This window comes from Dioscorea cayenensis, chromosome 5, assembly GCF_009730915.1.
Source record: "Dioscorea cayenensis subsp. rotundata cultivar TDr96_F1 chromosome 5, TDr96_F1_v2_PseudoChromosome.rev07_lg8_w22 25.fasta, whole genome shotgun sequence".
In the NCBI taxonomy this organism is placed as follows: domain Eukaryota; kingdom Viridiplantae; phylum Streptophyta; class Magnoliopsida; order Dioscoreales; family Dioscoreaceae; genus Dioscorea; species Dioscorea cayenensis.
Window position 1 is genome coordinate 31,781,536 of NC_052475.1, and position 18,156 is coordinate 31,799,691.

General features: G+C 32.7%; 4 protein-coding genes across 4 annotated transcripts; 2 read left to right on the top strand and 2 right to left on the bottom strand.

The window, feature by feature from the left end:
- The first annotated feature begins 497 nt into the window (after positions 1–497).
- On the top strand, positions 498–5,988 carry LOC120262209 (acetyl-CoA acetyltransferase, cytosolic 1-like). Its single transcript, XM_039270286.1, has 15 exons — positions 498–597; positions 1,043–1,097; positions 1,651–1,749; positions 1,855–2,028; positions 2,117–2,222; positions 2,909–3,047; positions 3,630–3,707; positions 3,804–3,869; positions 4,010–4,095; positions 4,330–4,429; positions 4,617–4,727; positions 4,850–4,891; positions 5,053–5,139; positions 5,516–5,621; positions 5,735–5,988. Exons 2-14 carry the CDS (start codon positions 1,058–1,060, stop codon positions 5,603–5,605), a joined length of 1,218 nt encoding a protein of 405 aa, XP_039126220.1. The 5' UTR covers positions 498–597; positions 1,043–1,057; the 3' UTR covers positions 5,606–5,621; positions 5,735–5,988.
- A 1,001-nt stretch (positions 5,989–6,989) lies between these two features.
- On the top strand, positions 6,990–9,814 carry LOC120260502 (protein NOI4-like). The gene is made up of 3 exons (XM_039267988.1): positions 6,990–7,130; positions 9,213–9,404; positions 9,495–9,814. The coding sequence occupies exons 1-3, from the start codon at positions 7,125–7,127 to the stop codon at positions 9,537–9,539; spliced, it is 243 nt and encodes an 80-aa protein (XP_039123922.1). The 5' UTR covers positions 6,990–7,124; the 3' UTR covers positions 9,540–9,814.
- Positions 9,815–10,810: 996 nt separating this feature from the next.
- Positions 10,811–12,831, bottom strand: LOC120260249 (transmembrane emp24 domain-containing protein p24beta2-like). Its single transcript, XM_039267688.1, has 5 exons — positions 12,762–12,831; positions 11,708–11,926; positions 11,350–11,545; positions 11,149–11,256; positions 10,811–11,014 (listed from the first exon to the last, which is right to left on the bottom strand). Exons 2-5 carry the CDS (start codon positions 11,924–11,926, stop codon positions 10,875–10,877), a joined length of 663 nt encoding a protein of 220 aa, XP_039123622.1. The 5' UTR covers positions 12,762–12,831; the 3' UTR covers positions 10,811–10,874.
- Positions 12,832–13,292: 461 nt separating this feature from the next.
- Positions 13,293–16,977, bottom strand: LOC120260371 (cellulose synthase-like protein E6). The gene is made up of 8 exons (XM_039267836.1): positions 16,622–16,977; positions 15,499–15,817; positions 15,282–15,422; positions 15,066–15,197; positions 14,782–14,994; positions 14,475–14,699; positions 14,034–14,381; positions 13,293–13,953 (listed from the first exon to the last, which is right to left on the bottom strand). Exons 1-8 carry the CDS (start codon positions 16,915–16,917, stop codon positions 13,411–13,413), a joined length of 2,217 nt encoding a protein of 738 aa, XP_039123770.1. The 5' UTR covers positions 16,918–16,977; the 3' UTR covers positions 13,293–13,410.
- Positions 16,978–18,156: the final 1,179 nt, after the last annotated feature.

Below are 18,156 nucleotides of genomic sequence, written 5' to 3' on the forward strand. Positions count from 1 at the left end.
ATGGTATTAATTTTTTTAAAAATTTTTAAACAATGTGGCATCAAATTATATAATTAAGATAGACGTCTTAAATATATATTATGTATCTTTTTAAACTAAAAATTTAAAAATATAAATAAATAAAATCTTTTTCTCTCAGTCACAATTTTTTTTAAACTTAAATAACTAAATTACATGTCTCCTTCTCACATTAGAGAGTGATAATCCTTTTATTCCAAAATAATAAATAAATTGTAACTGAAAACAACAAAAGAGCTTTTTTTCCAAAAACACCCTAAGAAAATAATTGTATATATTATGACAATATGACTATTGATTAAATATGCGCATATAAATAAAAATAAAACAAAAAAATAAGGAGTGATAATCTCGCTATTTTTCAAAGAGTAATAATAAATTAGAAAAAAAAAAAACTTTTTTGTGGTTATTGTAGGGTGGGCCAGGTCCAAGTAGGGAACGTATCGTTTCCCTCAAACGATTCCCGTATACTTGAAAACCGTTTCTCAGATGTGAGAAAAACCCGAGTTTTTAAGCTTCCATGGCTCCATCCCACACCGGAGTCGCGATCGGCGTCGCTCTACTCTTCTCCAGTTGAAAGTGAGCTCTCTCTTCCTGAATCCCATTTTTTCTGGATAGATGTGTATGTGCTTTAGATTCTGATCAAATTCATGCATTTTTCACTGTTTTCTGTGCACAAGAGGATATTGATCTGTTTGTTTAATACCAGGCTTGATTTCTTTTGATTTTGGAGTTTTTTTTTATCTTAATTTATCAATGATTTGGTTTTTAGGAGATTTGGATTTTGCTGATTCGTTGCATTTGATAAGGATTCAATGCTTGTGGGCTTTTTTTTGTGGGGTATCTCATCGTCCCCATTTTTCTTGCTTTTCTACTGAGTTTTTCCTGCTTGGAATGGCGGTTGTTGTTGTTGTTGTGTGTGATTAGGCATGATGTAAGTTTATTATATAGTTTTAAAAAGATTAAAGATTTCAGTTACTGGGCACATTCTAATCCATGTTCGACTTTTCTTCCTTTTCTTCAGCTTGATTTATAAATAATGGCTCCTGTAGTAGCTTCAGACAAGATAAAACCCAGAGGTATATATGCAATTGTCTGAACTTTCAATATTTGATTTTTTTTATCTAAGCATTTCTTTTTCATTCATAGATATTTTCCACATTGAGTATTTATTAATAGTCACTCCATGTTTACTTGCAAACCTTCAAACTGTTGCATATTACTCAATTATTTAATGGCTGGGAAAGTAACTCAAGAGGCTGAATGGTAAAGAAAAAAAAAAGAGTAATAATAACTGAATAGAAGCGATTTTAGTTAAATTTTTCCAAAGTGAGGTGGGTGTCAACAATTTTCAACCTATCGAGGGGGTTTATTACTAAAAATATAATCGTATGTTATACTTGGTAATTTTCTGTCTCATGATTTAGTAATTCAGTAGTTTCCATGAAAATAATGTAATATTGCCAAACTTACTGACCTAAGAGTGAGTTTGTGCATGCTGATTCTGACTAGTATTGGTTTGACTATGTAGTGAGAGCAAGCATTGCTATCCAGCTTTTTAGAAATGAGATGTCCTTCTTGCAATTAATTTCTTGTATAATTATTTTTAACAAGTCACCCTCTTACTTGCAGATGTTTGTATTGTTGGTGTTGCCCGAACACCCATGGGTGGCTTTCTTGGTTCTTTTTCCTCCTTGTCAGCCACCAAACTTGGTTCCATTGCTATTGAAGGTAACATTTCAGTCCCCCCTGTTTTTTTTTTGGTTGTGTTTTTGATGAGCTGGTGGTGTGATGTCTTTGACCTTATACATATATTTTGGAAAAAAAAAAATTCAGCTGCTCTTAAGAGGGCAAATATTGATCCTGCACTGGTCCAGGAAGTTGTCTTTGGAAACGTTTTGAGTGCTAATTTGGGCCAGGCTCCTGCCAGGCAGGCTGCTTTGGGTGCGGGAATACCAAATACTGTGGTCTGCACCACTGTTAATAAAGTCTGTGCTTCTGGGATGAAAGGTGGGTGCCTTTTACTGCAGACTAATTTCTTTGTGTCATTCATACGGACAAGCATTATACGCAACATTTGCATTACTGTCATTCACAGCTACTATTTTTGCCGCACAAAGCATACAGCTCGGTCTCAATGATATTGTTGTAGCTGGGGGCATGGAAAGCATGTCAAATGCCCCTAAATATTTAGCAGAAGCAAGGTTAGTGTCTAATCTATTTTTTCGTGTATGATACTGAGTAAATTTATGATAATAGATTTTGCGGTCTACTTCAGTGAAATAGCTTGTTGTTAATCCATTACTTACTGGGGCTGATGCAAATTTCAATAAATATTCTGGCTGAAGCCAGATGTTTCTTAATTTTCTTTAGCATGTGCTTCAGACCTTGTCAATCCACAATGTATCAAATTCGCTAGTTCATTGTTCAGTTAATTCTACAAAAGGTTATTAGGTATAGCCTATACCAAAATTCTTTTGTGTCAGAGTGAATTTGACATACTTTGCTGCTAATCCTTATTAAGCTTCATTAACTGTGTTGCTGGGCACCCTTCCATGCCCTGCACATAACTATGTGTCCGCTAATGCAATTCAGTGCCATGTACCAATTGATCTTGATAACATTTCCATTGTCTTTTATTGGTCTTGAAATTAGTGTGTGCTTGACTGCTTGGATATGTGCAGTATTTTCTCGGATTCAATTTTCTTTTTAATTTGCTAAATATGGTTGAGATATTTATAATGTCTTGTAGAAAGTGCAATTCTTTTCTGAACTAGCTAGACATGTCAGAATGCACGCAAAAATCATGCTGTCATCCAAAAAGCATGATCATTTACACCTTGGTTACAATGTTAATGTAAGAATTTTTGTTCAAATTAATCATTTTCAGGAAAGGGTCTCGATTTGGACATGATTCGCTTGTTGATGGAATGCTCAAGGATGGTCTGTGGGATGTTTATAGTGATTCTGCCATGGGCGTGTGTGCTGAGTTATGTTCAGACAACCATTCAATAACAAGAGAGGAGCAGGTAAGTTCAGGAATAGTTTTGTGTGCTTTCACCAGAATTGTGGTTGAATGATTTTCCATGTTTGGTCATTATGATAAGCAAGTACATATGTAATAGCTCAGTTTATAGTATGCCATTCGCAACATGTCTATGCTTATTACCTCTTTCCTTTAGAACATTTCTTGTTGTTGCTGATGCATCACTTCATTAATTCTGGTTCTCTTAAATAAGAATCCTGCATTAGATTGATATTTGTTTTCTTATTTGAGTGGTAATCATTAGATGGTATTGGTGTGACTTTTTACAATCTTTAATTCGGCCAGTGCCATAATAACATGATTCAATTTTTTTTTATCTTGTTGGTTTTTGTTGAACTAAATTTCTAATACTGACCAAAGATATTGTTCTAATATACAAAAGAGCGTAGATGTTTTATTTAGCACTAGTTAGGGAATATCGTAAAGCATCAAATTGCTCGAAGAGGCCAAAGTGTTTGTTTGAAACTGCATCCTATTATAACCACTTTCCAGATATTATTGGTAAGATTCAAACTGATACCATATTCAAATTATGCCAGTGATCTTCATTTTATCTTTTCTATAGGATTCTTTTGCTATTCAGAGTAATGAGCGTGGAATAGCTGCTCGAAATAACGGAGCCTTTACATGGGAAATTGTTCCAGTGAGATTTAAATTTTAATTTCTTTGGAACCTAAATGAGGTTAGTTCTGTTGGAACTTGGAAATTGGTTTATTCTTCAAATTGTCATGTAATGCAGGTTGAGGTTTCAGGAGGTAGGGGAAAACCATCAACTGTTGTTGATAAAGATGAAAGCTTAGAGAAGGTAACATCATTTACCATACTTAATTCTGTTCCTATTGTTCCTAGAAATGAAATGGTCAATTAGATGACCTTCAAATCCGAAACACCAAATATATGTTTTTTTTTACTTATGGTTGATTTCTTTTCCTTTTACTCTCTTAGTTTGATCCCATAAAACTGAAAAAGCTCCGCCCAAGTTTTAAGGAGAATGGTGGTACTGTTACAGCTGGCAATGCCTCTAGCATAAGGTGTTCTTTCTTTTAAACCTACTTCTATTGCATATAATCTACTTAGGAAAGCTATATATAATCTTGGTTGCTTCTTGAGGAGATACTTTCCTCTTTGTGTGCTTCTTTCTGACAGGTTGATGTGCAGTTACCAAGAGATACATTTTGTAATTGTATTTTATTTTAATTAAATTTCAAATTAGCTGGATTTTGCATGAAGTTTTACTTACTCCTTTTGAACCTTATCCTTAACAGTGATGGTGCTGCTGCTTTAGTGTTAGTTAGTGGAGAGAAGGCTCTGGAACTTGGATTGGAAGTGATTGCAAAGATCACAGGATATGCAGATGCTGCTCAGGTTGCCATTGATCAATTAGAATGAAGCTTAGATCTATTTGTATAATAAAGAGCATGAACAAATTTGAGTTGCTAGTTTCCTCGCATGAATCTCATAGATAATATTTAAGTCACGAAGAACATGATTTTTTTAACTGTTTTTATTATCGAGTTTGTGAATTTATGCTAAAAGAGAAATATTTGTGCAGGCCCCTGAGTTATTTACGACAGCACCAGCCCTTGCAATACCTAAGGCTATTTCCAATGCTGGCCTGGAGGTCTCTCAAGTTGATTATTATGAAATAAACGAAGCTTTTTCTGTATGTTTTCATGTCTTCACGTCTTATGTTTTGAATCATCTCATTTTTCTAAATATCTTTTGCATCAGCATATATGAACCATTCTTGTTTAATAGAATTTAGAACCAACTGTTGGGTGACAGGTTGTCGCACTGGCAAACATGAAGCTTCTCGGGCTGCCTTCGGTTAGTTATTCAACTTCTCCCATGCTACTAAATATAGAAACTTGCATCTTTTCTTCTTTTGACTTTTTCTTTTCTAAAATATACTTCATGCATCACACTTATGTTAGCTTTGCACGGCTAGTCATCTAGATAGCTTATTAGTCTCTCTTCTCTTTCCTCAGGAAAAAGTTAATGTGCATGGTGGTGCTGTATCCTTGGGACATCCACTGGGTTGCAGCGGTGCTCGCATTCTGGTTACTTTGTTGGGGGTATGTCTCATAGTCTAGCATTTTCCTTGATAACTAGCTCCAATCCTGCCATTCTTTATTGCCCAAAATTTCCAAATTTATGTTCTTGTTCGCTTAAAAGCTTTACCTACGCATCTTGCTCTAATTGTTATCATTTCTTGTTAGATATTATACTTGCACCCCTGACTATAATGCAAGAAAATGTTTCAGTCCTCCTGACACAAAATTTCTTATTTTGAAGATGCTTGTGCATAAAAAATCTATTAATATCCGCAAATCCTCTTTATCATTGTACAAACCCCCCAGAAGTCAGAACTGGATCTGGTGGCTTTTGGAATGTTGGAATGTTCATAAAATAGTTGGTCAATCTTTTGTTAATCTATGCCATTATTGGTAGGTTCTGAAGCATAATAATGGCAAAATTGGAGTTGCTGGTGTTTGCAACGGTGGCGGGGGAGCTTCTGCACTTGTTTTGGAGCTCTTGTAACTGTCATTACTGACTAGTAAGGATTCCTCGTACTCATCTATTGTTTATACCGAAATGTTAAGCAAAATCAATCCACCACTAAATTTTCCAGTTTTGGTTTTTGAATGATCACTTGTTCATGTTATGCAGGCCTCATGTTCAAGCGGAATGGTTGTTTTAGTGATTTTGATCATTTTGCACTGCAGTGTGCATGTAGTGCTGGAAGATTTCATCAGATAAGATCTTCAGTAACTTATTAATAATTTTGTAGCTTGTTTTCCTGAAGTTGCTGTTGTTGATTTTGGTTGGTAAATTTGTTTATTCAAATAACTATGATGAACAACCGCAGGTCCTACATGTTTGTGTTGTTTTCAATTTTATATTTTTAATTTTAATTTTATGTTTATGTTTGTGAGGAAGTGAAAGAAGTGGGGAAGCAGCGGTGAAATGCTAATTTCATCAAGTAGAAGAAAATTTTGATCATTTTTTTGTCCCCTTATTTGACTTTTTTTTTTTTGTGTCTGTGTAGTGTAGTATGACTACAATGCAGCCTGATTCTCATATACAAAATCAAACCTCAAAGCATAGAAACATATTTGCGTTTGATCATTGTTTATTAAAAAAATAAGACAACCACATTAAAACATCAAGGAAAATTCAAACATAATTTAAAAATTCAAATCATTGGAATAACAAGCAATTCAGCTAAAACCATGAAGTCATTCCAATGAACGTCAGTCTAAAAATGTGTACGTCCATGGAGAAAAACAATCATGATATTTTAATTATGTATATTTAGTCAAACAACAGTTTTAAACAAGATTTTGAGTCATATGGATATTAAATTTTGGTCATACGGATATTAAATTTTAAAATAAAGCCAAAATTACCCTCACAAAATATTTTTAAAATTAATAGAATTTTAATTAAAATGGTTCTCTGTAATTAGGATTGTGATTTATAACATGTGAAAACACAAGGTGTTTTTGTGAAAAAGCTACAATGACAATTGACAAAGATGATTTTTGCTTTAAAAAACACTAATTTCAAACTTTTCACTCCTAAATGCAATTAAAAATTTCAGATGGATGTATGTGGAATTAAATCTCATTCAATTAACGGCCTTTATTTGGAGTTTGGATAGAAATGAGTCAATTTATAAAAACTATTTTTTTTTCGTTTTTAAATTTTTTTTTGAACTCATAAAATTTAATTCAACACCTAAATTCTTCGGTTCTATCCTCACTTTTTGACAAATGAACACATGATATCACTTCCCCTACTTCAAAAAAAATGACACTTACCTCACTTTCTGACTTCCTCCCATTTACAGTGAAATGAACATTCCTAAAATCCGAGTTGGAATTCGGGTTAGCGGATCTTTTGAAAAACGGAGCTCCGTTAATGTTCCACCCGATCCGCTACCCACACGCGCTCTCATGACTTCATTTTCCTAATTCTCCCACAAACCCTCCCCATTCTTTTTCTCTCTCATTCTCTCTCACGCTTTCTTTCTCTCTGCGATTTTTGGGAAGGATTCATGTCGGTAAGATCCTAATTTCTTTCGATTTATATTTGGAATTTGATGATGATCTGTAGCTTTTGTGGTTTCAATGTTTGATTTGTTGATTTGAAGTGTATAGGCTGGGTTTGATCGATTTGATATGCTTTTTGTGGTGGACTAGGGAGTTTGTTTGAGATTTGTCATGGTTTTGGTTGGAGTGTGTATGTTTTTATTTTAATCGATGGAATTTGCAATGATTTCGGTTGTTTTCTTGTTTTTTATCACGCGATTTTTGTTAAAGTTTGGATCATGGTACCTCTATTTTTATTTTATTTTTTTGATGTTTTCTTGATGATTGTGTGGTCTAGTACTGATGTTCATAGATTCATGATTATTATGGGCTTTGATTGACTGAGGAGTAGATTTTTTTTTTCTTCTAGTTTGATTTGTGTGCCTGATCAGGGTTGCAAAAATTGTGATGTTTGATTGAGCTGGGACTCCTTTTGTAATGATTTATGGAGTTTTTTGGGTGATCATTTCCTGGTTTGTATGAGAGAGTTTGGAAAGAAATCGAATTATAATTGTCCTCAATTGTAGGATAATATCTGATCTCCAGTGGCTTGTGGTTCTCTTAATCCTTGTATTCCTTAATTTGTTGCAAATATGAACAAACCGTTTGCCCTTGATGCTTATTTATCTCTTTTAATAACACTGTTCAACTGACCAACTTCTTGTTCTTCAGGTTGTCATTGTTTAACTATTCGAATGTTGTATTGCCTTTTAGATTGGTATTTGATTGCTCCATCATATCTTACACATGATGTGTGATCATGTAGGAAGACATATTTCTCTGATTTATATTGGTTTCACTGTTTGCTTTGTTGTTGAGATATCTGTCTTCATATTTGATGTGATTTAGATATCGAGTGTTATTAGATGTTAAATGATTCAGATTTTGAGATTAGATTTTCAATTGTTTAGTTTCTTTTCTGGTCAAAAGCATGCGTAGGATTTCTGTGACATCATGGCTTGACTTGGTTGGTTAGTTGAGAGCAAGTAGCAAGATGCTCCTTCCTAGACTATTTCAAAGTTGAAGTGTTACTGTATTTACTGTTGACCTCTTACGCTGGTGAGAATTTTGAATATACCAAGGCTAAGATCCAAAGTCTAGTGCAATCAATCTTATGGCCTTGAGATATTAACTTTAAAGATTTTTGACCAAGTTCTAACCTTTTGTGGATTTGGCTTTCCTAGATTGATGGTGTATGATATTGATTGTATCCCATTGATATCCTGGCTAGGTAACCATGATTGTGTACTCTGTGGATTAGATCAATTTATTTTTTCATGCTCGAGAATTTTTCTAATGATTTAGGGTGTGGTAGTTCCCTAACACCTTGATAGGTTAGGGAACCAATTATGCTTCTTTTTGTGTTTTTTGTTTCTTAGTCTGTAATTACACTTTTAAAGTTTAATGAAAAGATTTTGACTCATGGGTGAATGGCAAGTAATAATTTGCTTTTTTTCAGGAATCAATATTCTCTTTTGTAGGAAGTATTTAGTTTGAATTGGTCTTTGGAGTCTTTGAGGAAAATATGGGTATCAACTATATGAAATTGGCGGAGGTTAAAAAAATAGAAGTTCTTCTATTTTATCGAGGGTTGATTATTAATTATTATAACACCTGAACAAGAAGGAAGTTCAAGATTCTCAGTGATCTACTTTGTCAACATCATGTGTTATACAGTATTTCTAGGTTGTTAAATAATGTAGTAAAAAAAAAAAAAAACACTTCTATCTGAGTTTGACCTTTGAAATGTTTGACAATGTCATTACTACCTGTGCAGAGTACAGATGCCTGTTTTAAACAAAGTTTTGCATATTATATTCTTTGTTCATGCTGAAATAACTTCTCACTCCTAGACTAGGATATACAGCTATACAAGTTCAAGTCTTAGGTTACATTATTTCAGGCTATTCAACTTTTTAATGGATATGTTGGTCATGAGACAATTCAAGATTGATAATAATAAAGAAGAAATGAATTGTTAAAGGGTTCCTTTTAGCAGTTACCTCCATTGGGCATATTATGTCAAAAATGTGAATTATGTTGTGTTTTACCAGGAGAAGGGACGGCCATTGCCGAAGTTTGGTGAATGGGATGTCAATGACCCTGCTTCTGCAGAAGGATTCACTGTGATCTTCAACAAAGCCAGAGATGAGAAGAAAACAGGTAGTAATAGCCGCACCACTGAGTCTCCAGGGAAGGAGGATCAATCCTTAAAGTCTTCAACATATTCCACCAAACCAACTGCAGTAAGATTTTTATGCCTTTGGTGTTGCATCCAAAACTAGCCCACTTAAATGACTGACCATAATAATTCTGGTTCTACCATCAATCTGCAGAGAAAATGGCTTTGCTGCATTCAGTCGGGTCCTGCGGAATCTTAATCTTCCATGGCTTATCAACTGTATGAATATTTACCTACTTTGTTATTGTTTTTCATATTTTGCCTACTAAAAGAAACAAACAAATTCTAAGTTTCTGCTAAAGATGGCATCATGGAGACAACAGAGAGGGAAAGATTGAAAGAGGGAGAAAAATGATGGAGATGGTAAGATGAAATTTGAAGGGATTGTTATGATTTATGTAAGTAAAAGTATGTATTTGTTAACTGTTATTATATGAACAAAAACTGGAATTTGTTTGGTTTGTTTTATTTTCATAATTTTTTTCTTCATTCTAAATTGCCTGTGCTGCAAACTCTAGATGATAGTATTCCCTCCAACAGAAAGGATAGTGGACACCATCCCCATTCAATCAGGTTTTGCCACATCACTATTTTTGCTATAAGTTATATAAAAAAAAAAGATAGTTTGAAAAGAAGACCGGAGCGGGATGGAGAATATGCCGGCCAGGGCCATCGGAGAGGCAGATGGCACCAGAGAGGTGAAGAGTGCCCGGCATGAAGAATGCGTCGACGAGGCCAGCTCTAGATCTGAAATTCTAAGAGGGAAGTGAGTAACAGTCTGGCGAGGGACAAACAAGAGGCAAATAGCACTGGAGAGCTGGACAGCCGGCCTGAAGAAAGCGCCGGTGAGATCAGCCTTAGATTTGGAATTGGAATTGGGATTCTTATTTAACCGACAGCTAGGATTAGAATAAGTTTAATAAAATTAAACATAAAACCTGATGTGGAGTAAAAGTGGCATTTGAGAAGGTCTTAGAATTTCCTTAATTAATATATATACACACCAATTTCTGAAAAACCCACAACCAGTTACAAAATTAAAAATAAAAAAGCAAAATCAGTGTGTACTCAACCATCATCAATCTAGAGAAAATTCAGCAGTGAAAGCTTTCAAACAAAATAAAATAATATCTTCTATTTCTCAAAAGAAATTAAAAAAAATGGCCTGTACAACAGCCAGTTCCAAATAAATAAATAAATAAATATATAAAAATTTTGATCATTAACCTCCCAATAAATACATTAAAAAAAAAAAACATATTCCTCCTTTTGGATTATCTTTTAAGTGGTGCAGTAATAATGTAGTAAGAATCATATACACATTAATACAATTCTAATGGTTCAACAATTTGTAATCTGTATGTATCCCCAAGTGTCTCATGCAGAGTATCAATTTATATCAGTAAAGTACTAAACATTTTTTATTATTTTTGAAAGTGTAAATAATAGTTATGTACAGGTAGTCTCAACACCCATATGTGCATGGGCTCCGCCTCCACATACTCCACCGAGGTTTGTGCATACTTTTGTTTTTTCATTTTGGCAGAAAAAAATAACTAATTTTTTTCTCAAAAAAACGACGCAAAATGAAGATTTGTAGGACACTAGCTCCGACAAGAGCCACCGATTCAAACATTGCTTTGGCAATTGCTCTTTTGCTCATCTTCTCATTTACTGCAATCAAATTGACACTTAAATCAAATGATAAAAGCTATAATTTGGAGCATTTTACCTAAATGCTCTTTCAGTAAGCTCTACTAAAGATTTGAAAAGAAATATCAATCAAATGAAATAAAAAGAGGTCATACTTATTGCCTGATCTTTCATCTGAGAAGCTAAATCATCTTGCTCTGATAGAATGCTTTTAAGAGCATACTTTAACTCTTCTATTGCCAACATCAAAATCTCAAAATCATCTGCAGATATGTACAACAACAGTTCAGCAGAAAAGTTTCTGTATTTTATAAGAAAGAATCAGGACATCAAAATTCAAAATTCAATGGACTTACCATGTTTTGCATGTTCACTTATATCGTTCTTGTTGGTGTTTGAGACAATATTAAGATCAAATTCAACCGGCAGATTGTGAGGAGCAGAGTTGATAAAGCAGAAAAAGTAAACCCCACCGGTCGAAGGTTTCAATTCAAACTTCCAGCTAAGATTTCCATGTGAATTGAAAACTACATCGGCTGTAGGATCAATCACCTGATCAAATTAAAACATGCATTATTGTATGATAATAATACGAAAAATTCAAATCAGTACCATCATCAATAGAGAAGTGAGCCAATTAGAGACAAGTTCAGTATCAAAACATTAAATACACAGCAAAGAAAACATCAATTTTTATATATGTGAAAGACATACCCAAAGTTTTACAGCATCGTCATAATAACCTTTCTTCCATGACTGTCCTGTATCGACCACACTGTGTGTTCCCCAAACACTGTAATCTTCTGATGAAAGAACTTGAGAAAAACACTCTTGCCGAATTAACTGAAACTTAAGACCATAAACTGATCTAAAGGTTGACAGAAAACAAAGAAGCATGAAAATAACTGCAAATTTGATGACAACCTTCTCCATCTGTCCAAAACATTAAGTTGTAGTTAAAAGTGTGACTTCAGTTTATTGGAAAAACAAACAGTTTCAGGAATTCTTAAGGAAAAATATCCAAAATACATAAATACCACAATATAGACCAAATGTCACAAATTTATATTACAGTTGAAGAAAAGAACAAACTAATTGTGAAGATTTTTACAACTAGATAAGATAGTGAGGTATGTTTAAATTGTTAAAGAAAAGGGGACAAGTTTACTGTCATTTATCTGAGATACTACTAATCCAAATAGAACTAAAACAGAATTTTGAGTGACATGAAAACTAAATAGAAAAATAGAAAAGTTCAAACAAAAAGAACTCAAAGGCAAGGAAGAGTGCCAACATTAATAGAAATTTAGGATACACTTAACAAGATGGCTTCCACAAAACACAAACAAACAAGATAGAATCCTAAAAAGGAACAGAGATATTTGTTTTGTCTTTTATCCCAATTACAACTTAGTTCATCACATCAAACTTCATGTATAATCAATTCTTAACATAACACCATTGAATTACAACTTAGTCCAAAAACAAATTCCAACAAAAAGAAAAATCTTGAAGCCAAGCTAATGCATATTCATCACTTGAACCAACAAAAGATATTATACTATATCACCAACAAGCTTCAATCACAATGAAAAATAAATTAAGCTTCAGCACTAGAAGCAGCAAAAGATTGAAACAAAATCTAAAACTTAACGCATAAACATTAAAATTCAAACAATTATTGGCTTCAAAACTGAAAAAAAGGCATCATGACCTGAACATCATCAATCAAAAGAAGCAAACCCAAGTGACATGGAAAAGGTCATACCTTTTCACAATCCCAAATTCAATTACTTGATTTTTTTTTTTCTCACTAAAATTTTCAGTTTATACTTTATTGCTTCAAGGTTTCGCTCTCTTCAAAGCGCCAGATATTTATATATATTTGAAGAAACTATAATTACTTCCAGCCCCCTGTAAATACTTCAAATTTATCTTAACATCCCTATTAATTTGATAATGCACTAAAACAAAATTGTGCTTATCTTTGAAACCTTTAAAAATCTAAAATTTCATCTACACGAATTTATCCATCCACCCATACTTTAAGATAATTGTTAAATCTCCTAGCATAAAAAACATTGTAAAAAATATATTGAGCTCTTTTTTTTAAAAAAAAAAAAAAACATATATTAAATTTTCATATTCATTATAATTTTTAAAATTGAAAATTTAATTAAAATCCTTTTTCTTCGCATCTCAATGTTAAAGTACATTATTTGGTTTTAATTGTCATTATGTAAGTAGTATTAAATATTGACAAGGGTATAAATGCAAAAATTGCAAAAAACAGCTTTTTTTATCTGATAGCATAAGCAAAGAAAGTATTCAAACATACATTAGTAAGTCATTACAAACACACAGAAAAATTTGAAACCATTCAACTTCAAAAGCTATGAAGTTTCACTTGATCTTTGCTAATGCAAAGGAATCAAACAAGCCAACAAAGCCAAAGAAATCGAAATCACCGTAGTAGACACCGGAATCCGACCGCCGTCTCGCCTGAGAAACATTGCTTGATATAATGGCAAGTTGATCATAGTGATCAATCCACATATCACAAATTGCAAGAACAATGAACTAACAATTCCCTCATGAAACACTAGCATTTTCTTCAATCCACCAACCAAACAGAATAAATTAAGTATACCGATAACCGATAGTATTGTGAGCATTGAAGAAGCTGGGCCGAAGTCGATGATCTCTTTCGCATACCTCCTGGAGACATCTTCATCGAGTATCTTCGATGTAATAATGAATGATGTCTTGTTTACACCAATTACTTTGAGTACATCATCAAGAAATGCGAAAAGATATGATGCTAGTCTCTTGTACAACCATATTCTGATCTCATTCCACCAAGCTTTTCGTGATTGTCCGATCCACATTGCCTCGGCGATACTATAAACTGATGTAGTAACAATAACATAGGCGAACGGAATGAACCATATGCTTTTCATCTGACATCGATACCGCATTAAGAATAGAGAAAACAATAGCTCTGATAACATATATAAAAAATAATGATATGATGACTTACGTCGGGGAATAAAGGAATTGAGTTGAGCAGAGCTAGAGATGGAATTGTCGAGTAGTAGAGTGTTGGAAGGGAACAAGGAGCCCATAACAAATAAACCGAGTAACACATTTGAAGGCCGAATTTTATTTTTCCATGGCCAAACAAGAAGGGGTTATATTTTGATAAGAATATCTGAAAGTCGCCTTCAGACCACCTCTTGTGTTGAACTAGTGTTTGTGAGAGTGTCATCGGGGCAAGACCGACAAAGTTAGTTCTTGGAGGATTGAAGTAAATGGATTTCCAGCCTCTGCATTTGATTGATAGTCCTGTGATTATATCCTCAACTGGACAGCCATACTTGAGACCAATCTGAAAAATTTTAGATACAAAAGTATGTATGTTTGTTTGCCTTGTTGATGTATAAATTGATCGATATTGAGATAAAAGAGTATAAATTGATACCTCATTGCCCCATCCAGTGTTATCTTCAAAACTGCAAGTTGTTAGAGACTTGCATTTTGCTTCCAGTGTCTCTAAATTTGTGTCTCTTTCTATTGGTTTATCGATTTTTGTATTTTTCTTCCAATGTTTGCTGTAGTGTCTGCCAGTTAGAACTTCTCTCCTGTGGAAACAACCTGATCCTATGTACAATATCCCTCCATATCCATCTAATCCATGAAAATCTATCTGCATTATCAAGTTAATCAGAAATTCATCATGTGTTCTAATTTCATTTCTGCATAAAGTCATTTAGTTTTTCAATTAACACCTCTCTGATACTCTTCATTGAAGCAGCATAAATGTCATTCTTAGAAATGTTATCGTAATCCTGCGGAAATTGAACATAAGCATACTCATGACCCTTCTCTTCATCCATCAGAAAACACAGTGCATCTCTGATAGTTTCTGAATTGTTTGAGTACATATCGCAGTCGACATTCAAAATAATCTCTCCATTGCCTATTTCTGATGAGATTCTTATCTGCATTTTTTGAATAATTAATTGGTTTAGAGTTTAGGCTTAACAATCAGAGAAAAGTTTTTTGATATTACCAGTGAATTCATCGCTCCAGCTTTGAAATTATGATGTCGATGAGGTCTTTTCTCCCGGGCCATGTACACAAGAGTAGGCAGAACAGACCCTTCAATATCAACTGAAGTTTCATCTTTTCCATCAATTAGTATCTAACACAAACAAATCAAAATAGATAACAAGTAAGATATAGTAAACTGAAATAAATATGTTCCTTGCTTTTTGTATTAATTTACTTGAACAATTGCTTGATGATCTTTGGCAGTAATTCCAGTCTCCCACTCTGCAAATCCTTTGTGTTGTTCATGAATGTTTTGAGGCAATTTTCCCTCTTTCATGGCAGCATTGATTCTGTCATCCATCTCTTCATACAATTTCTGAGAAAAAAGAATGATGATCATAATAAGATCAAACAAAAACAACTTTTTTCTTTTGGATGACTTAAAAGAGTACCTTGACTGCAATCCATTCTGCAGAAAATGCAGCATCATTTGGTTCAATTGCTCGCGCAAAATAGGCGGCAGGGGATCGAGGTTCAAGCCTGAACTTCTTGCAGAATGGAATCCAATACTTTGCGAAGCGAGATGCCTCTAAGAGTGCATAGAATGTGAACTGTGAACCACCATCATCGGAGAGATAGACGCTTAACTTCTCCGTCGGATAGTCATATGACATTACTGACAACACTGTGCTGATGACCATGGAAGGTGGTTCAATGCTTGGATCAGCAGTGCAAACAAAAACATCGACACCGGGCAATTTATCTTCATATCTGTGATCAGTATGACAGTTAGAAGTTAAGAGCTTGAATTAAAGGGAAAATACATTAATATTTTCAATGTCTAAGAAATCTGCAAAAAGTATCAAATGTGGAGATGTTGATACTTCAACAAATTTGTGAAGATTATAAATTGTCTGATATCTGATATATATATATATATATCTAAGTTTGATGAGACACAGGATCAATGTTCATGGTTCAACATGTTAAAATCACATCATAATATTTTAGTCATTAAAATATATAAAATTATGTCTATTAGTAAAATATTACATTATAATAAATATTTAATTAAATCATGGATGAAAATAATTAATTTCAAATATTTTAATATTTTGTGATTAAATAGTAATAATAATAATAATAATAATAATGATAAAGAATGGGATGGGTAAAGGAACTCCACAATTAAAGGCAACATGCAATTGAGGGAGAAAGAGAAATGTATGTCTTTTATTATATATAGTCTTCTTGGATTGACAAAAAGAAATTCTTATCCTTCCTAGTTCCAAGAAAATAGATAAAAAGACAAACAGGTACACACATTCACAACCTAATAGTACCATTGAATTGTCAACATTCATCCTAACACCTAAGTAGACATGTGAGGAAGAGCAGGAGAGAGAGATGCAGGTTTGTGCTCATGTGATAAGAGAAAGAAAGAGAGAAGAAGAAATTATAAAATAATAATAATAATAATAATAATAATAATAATAATGATCATACAAAAACACAAAACAAAACAGCAGAAGAAGAAGAAGAGAATGATCATGATATAGAAGTATGTATATATACCTTAGTGAGAGTCTATCTTTGAAAGTATAACGAAAGACAGGATTCCATCTTGAAGCTTGAGTAAGAAACCAGTAAAAACCAAACCAAAGTTCAGCTCCAAACACACCAAACATTAAAGCCCATGAACTACTACTACTACTACTACTACTCCCTCTTAAAATCATAGTAATTAGTCTATACACCCATATCATCAATATCCCAAGAAACACACTCCCAGCAAACACCTTATAAATTTTTCCCCCTTTCCCTCTTCTTGTTTCAAACAATCCTTCATCATCTCTGCATATCTTCTCCATCTCCCAGACTCCCTCTCTCTCTCTCTCTCTCTCTCTCTCTCTCTCTCTCTTTTCTTTTCTTTTTTCTAGATCTCTGGATGTGACTGCCTTCATGCTACTACTTTAATAGAAGTTGCATTGGTTGGAAATCATATTAAATTGAAAAGTAGTCATGTTTTGTCAGACTAACATATCCTCTTTCAAGTCTAAAATTATTGTGACGAATTTTTGTCCAAGTCCAATGAATGAACACAGACGCAGAGTTTGACCATGTATGTGTCTTTTTTTTATTTTTTTCCTTTTTTTTTTTAAGTAGATCATGAAAATTTTTGCTAATTATTTATATGTATTAAATTTTTATAATAACTAGGCATTTTTCTCGGCTTCACATCGGAGTTTTTAAAATTTTATTAATGATTTTGAGATAATATTATGCATAAAAAATAATATAATTAAACAACTCTTACAAAGAAAACGGTTGTATACCTTGCATTTCAAAGATTTTATAGACTTTTATTGTACAAATAAATAAGTGCAATTAATTTTTTTTTAATTATTAATATCATAAATAATACAAATAAAAAATTTTAAATATAAAAAAATAATAATTTGTTTCTTGAAATACTCTGGGAGCATATTATACATCTACTTTAATAGTTTGTATAGATAATTTTATGTAAATTTTTAACTATTATAACAATGTTAATTTTTATTTAAATATAATAAATAAAATAAATTTATTACTTCCTATATATAAATATGTGTGTAGTAATAATAACTTAATGACTGCGACCAATTTTTACGGATTTATATGCATAATATTATTAGAAATTTAACATTTAATAATATATTTAAATAGCATATATATATATATATATATATATATATATATATATATATATATATCTATATTATGGAGCAAATGGGTAATATATGCATGTTATATGTAGAAAAATAAATTAAATTTTAAAAAATATACATGATATTAGGTTTTATTGGGACGCATATAAGTAATTAGTAGAATTTTCAAGAATATACATGTGTGTATACATCATAAAAATTAACCTTTTATGTTCAAGATTTTTTTTTAATTTTAATAATAAGAGAGGGATAATTTTAGTTTTTTCCCTTAATGAAAAATTTAAGATGATTTTTTTTTACTACTTTTTAGATGGTATATATTTAAATATTTATATTTTTTCCATTTTTTTCAGACAAATATGACAATAATTGGTATTCCCTTGTTAACTTTCACTTATT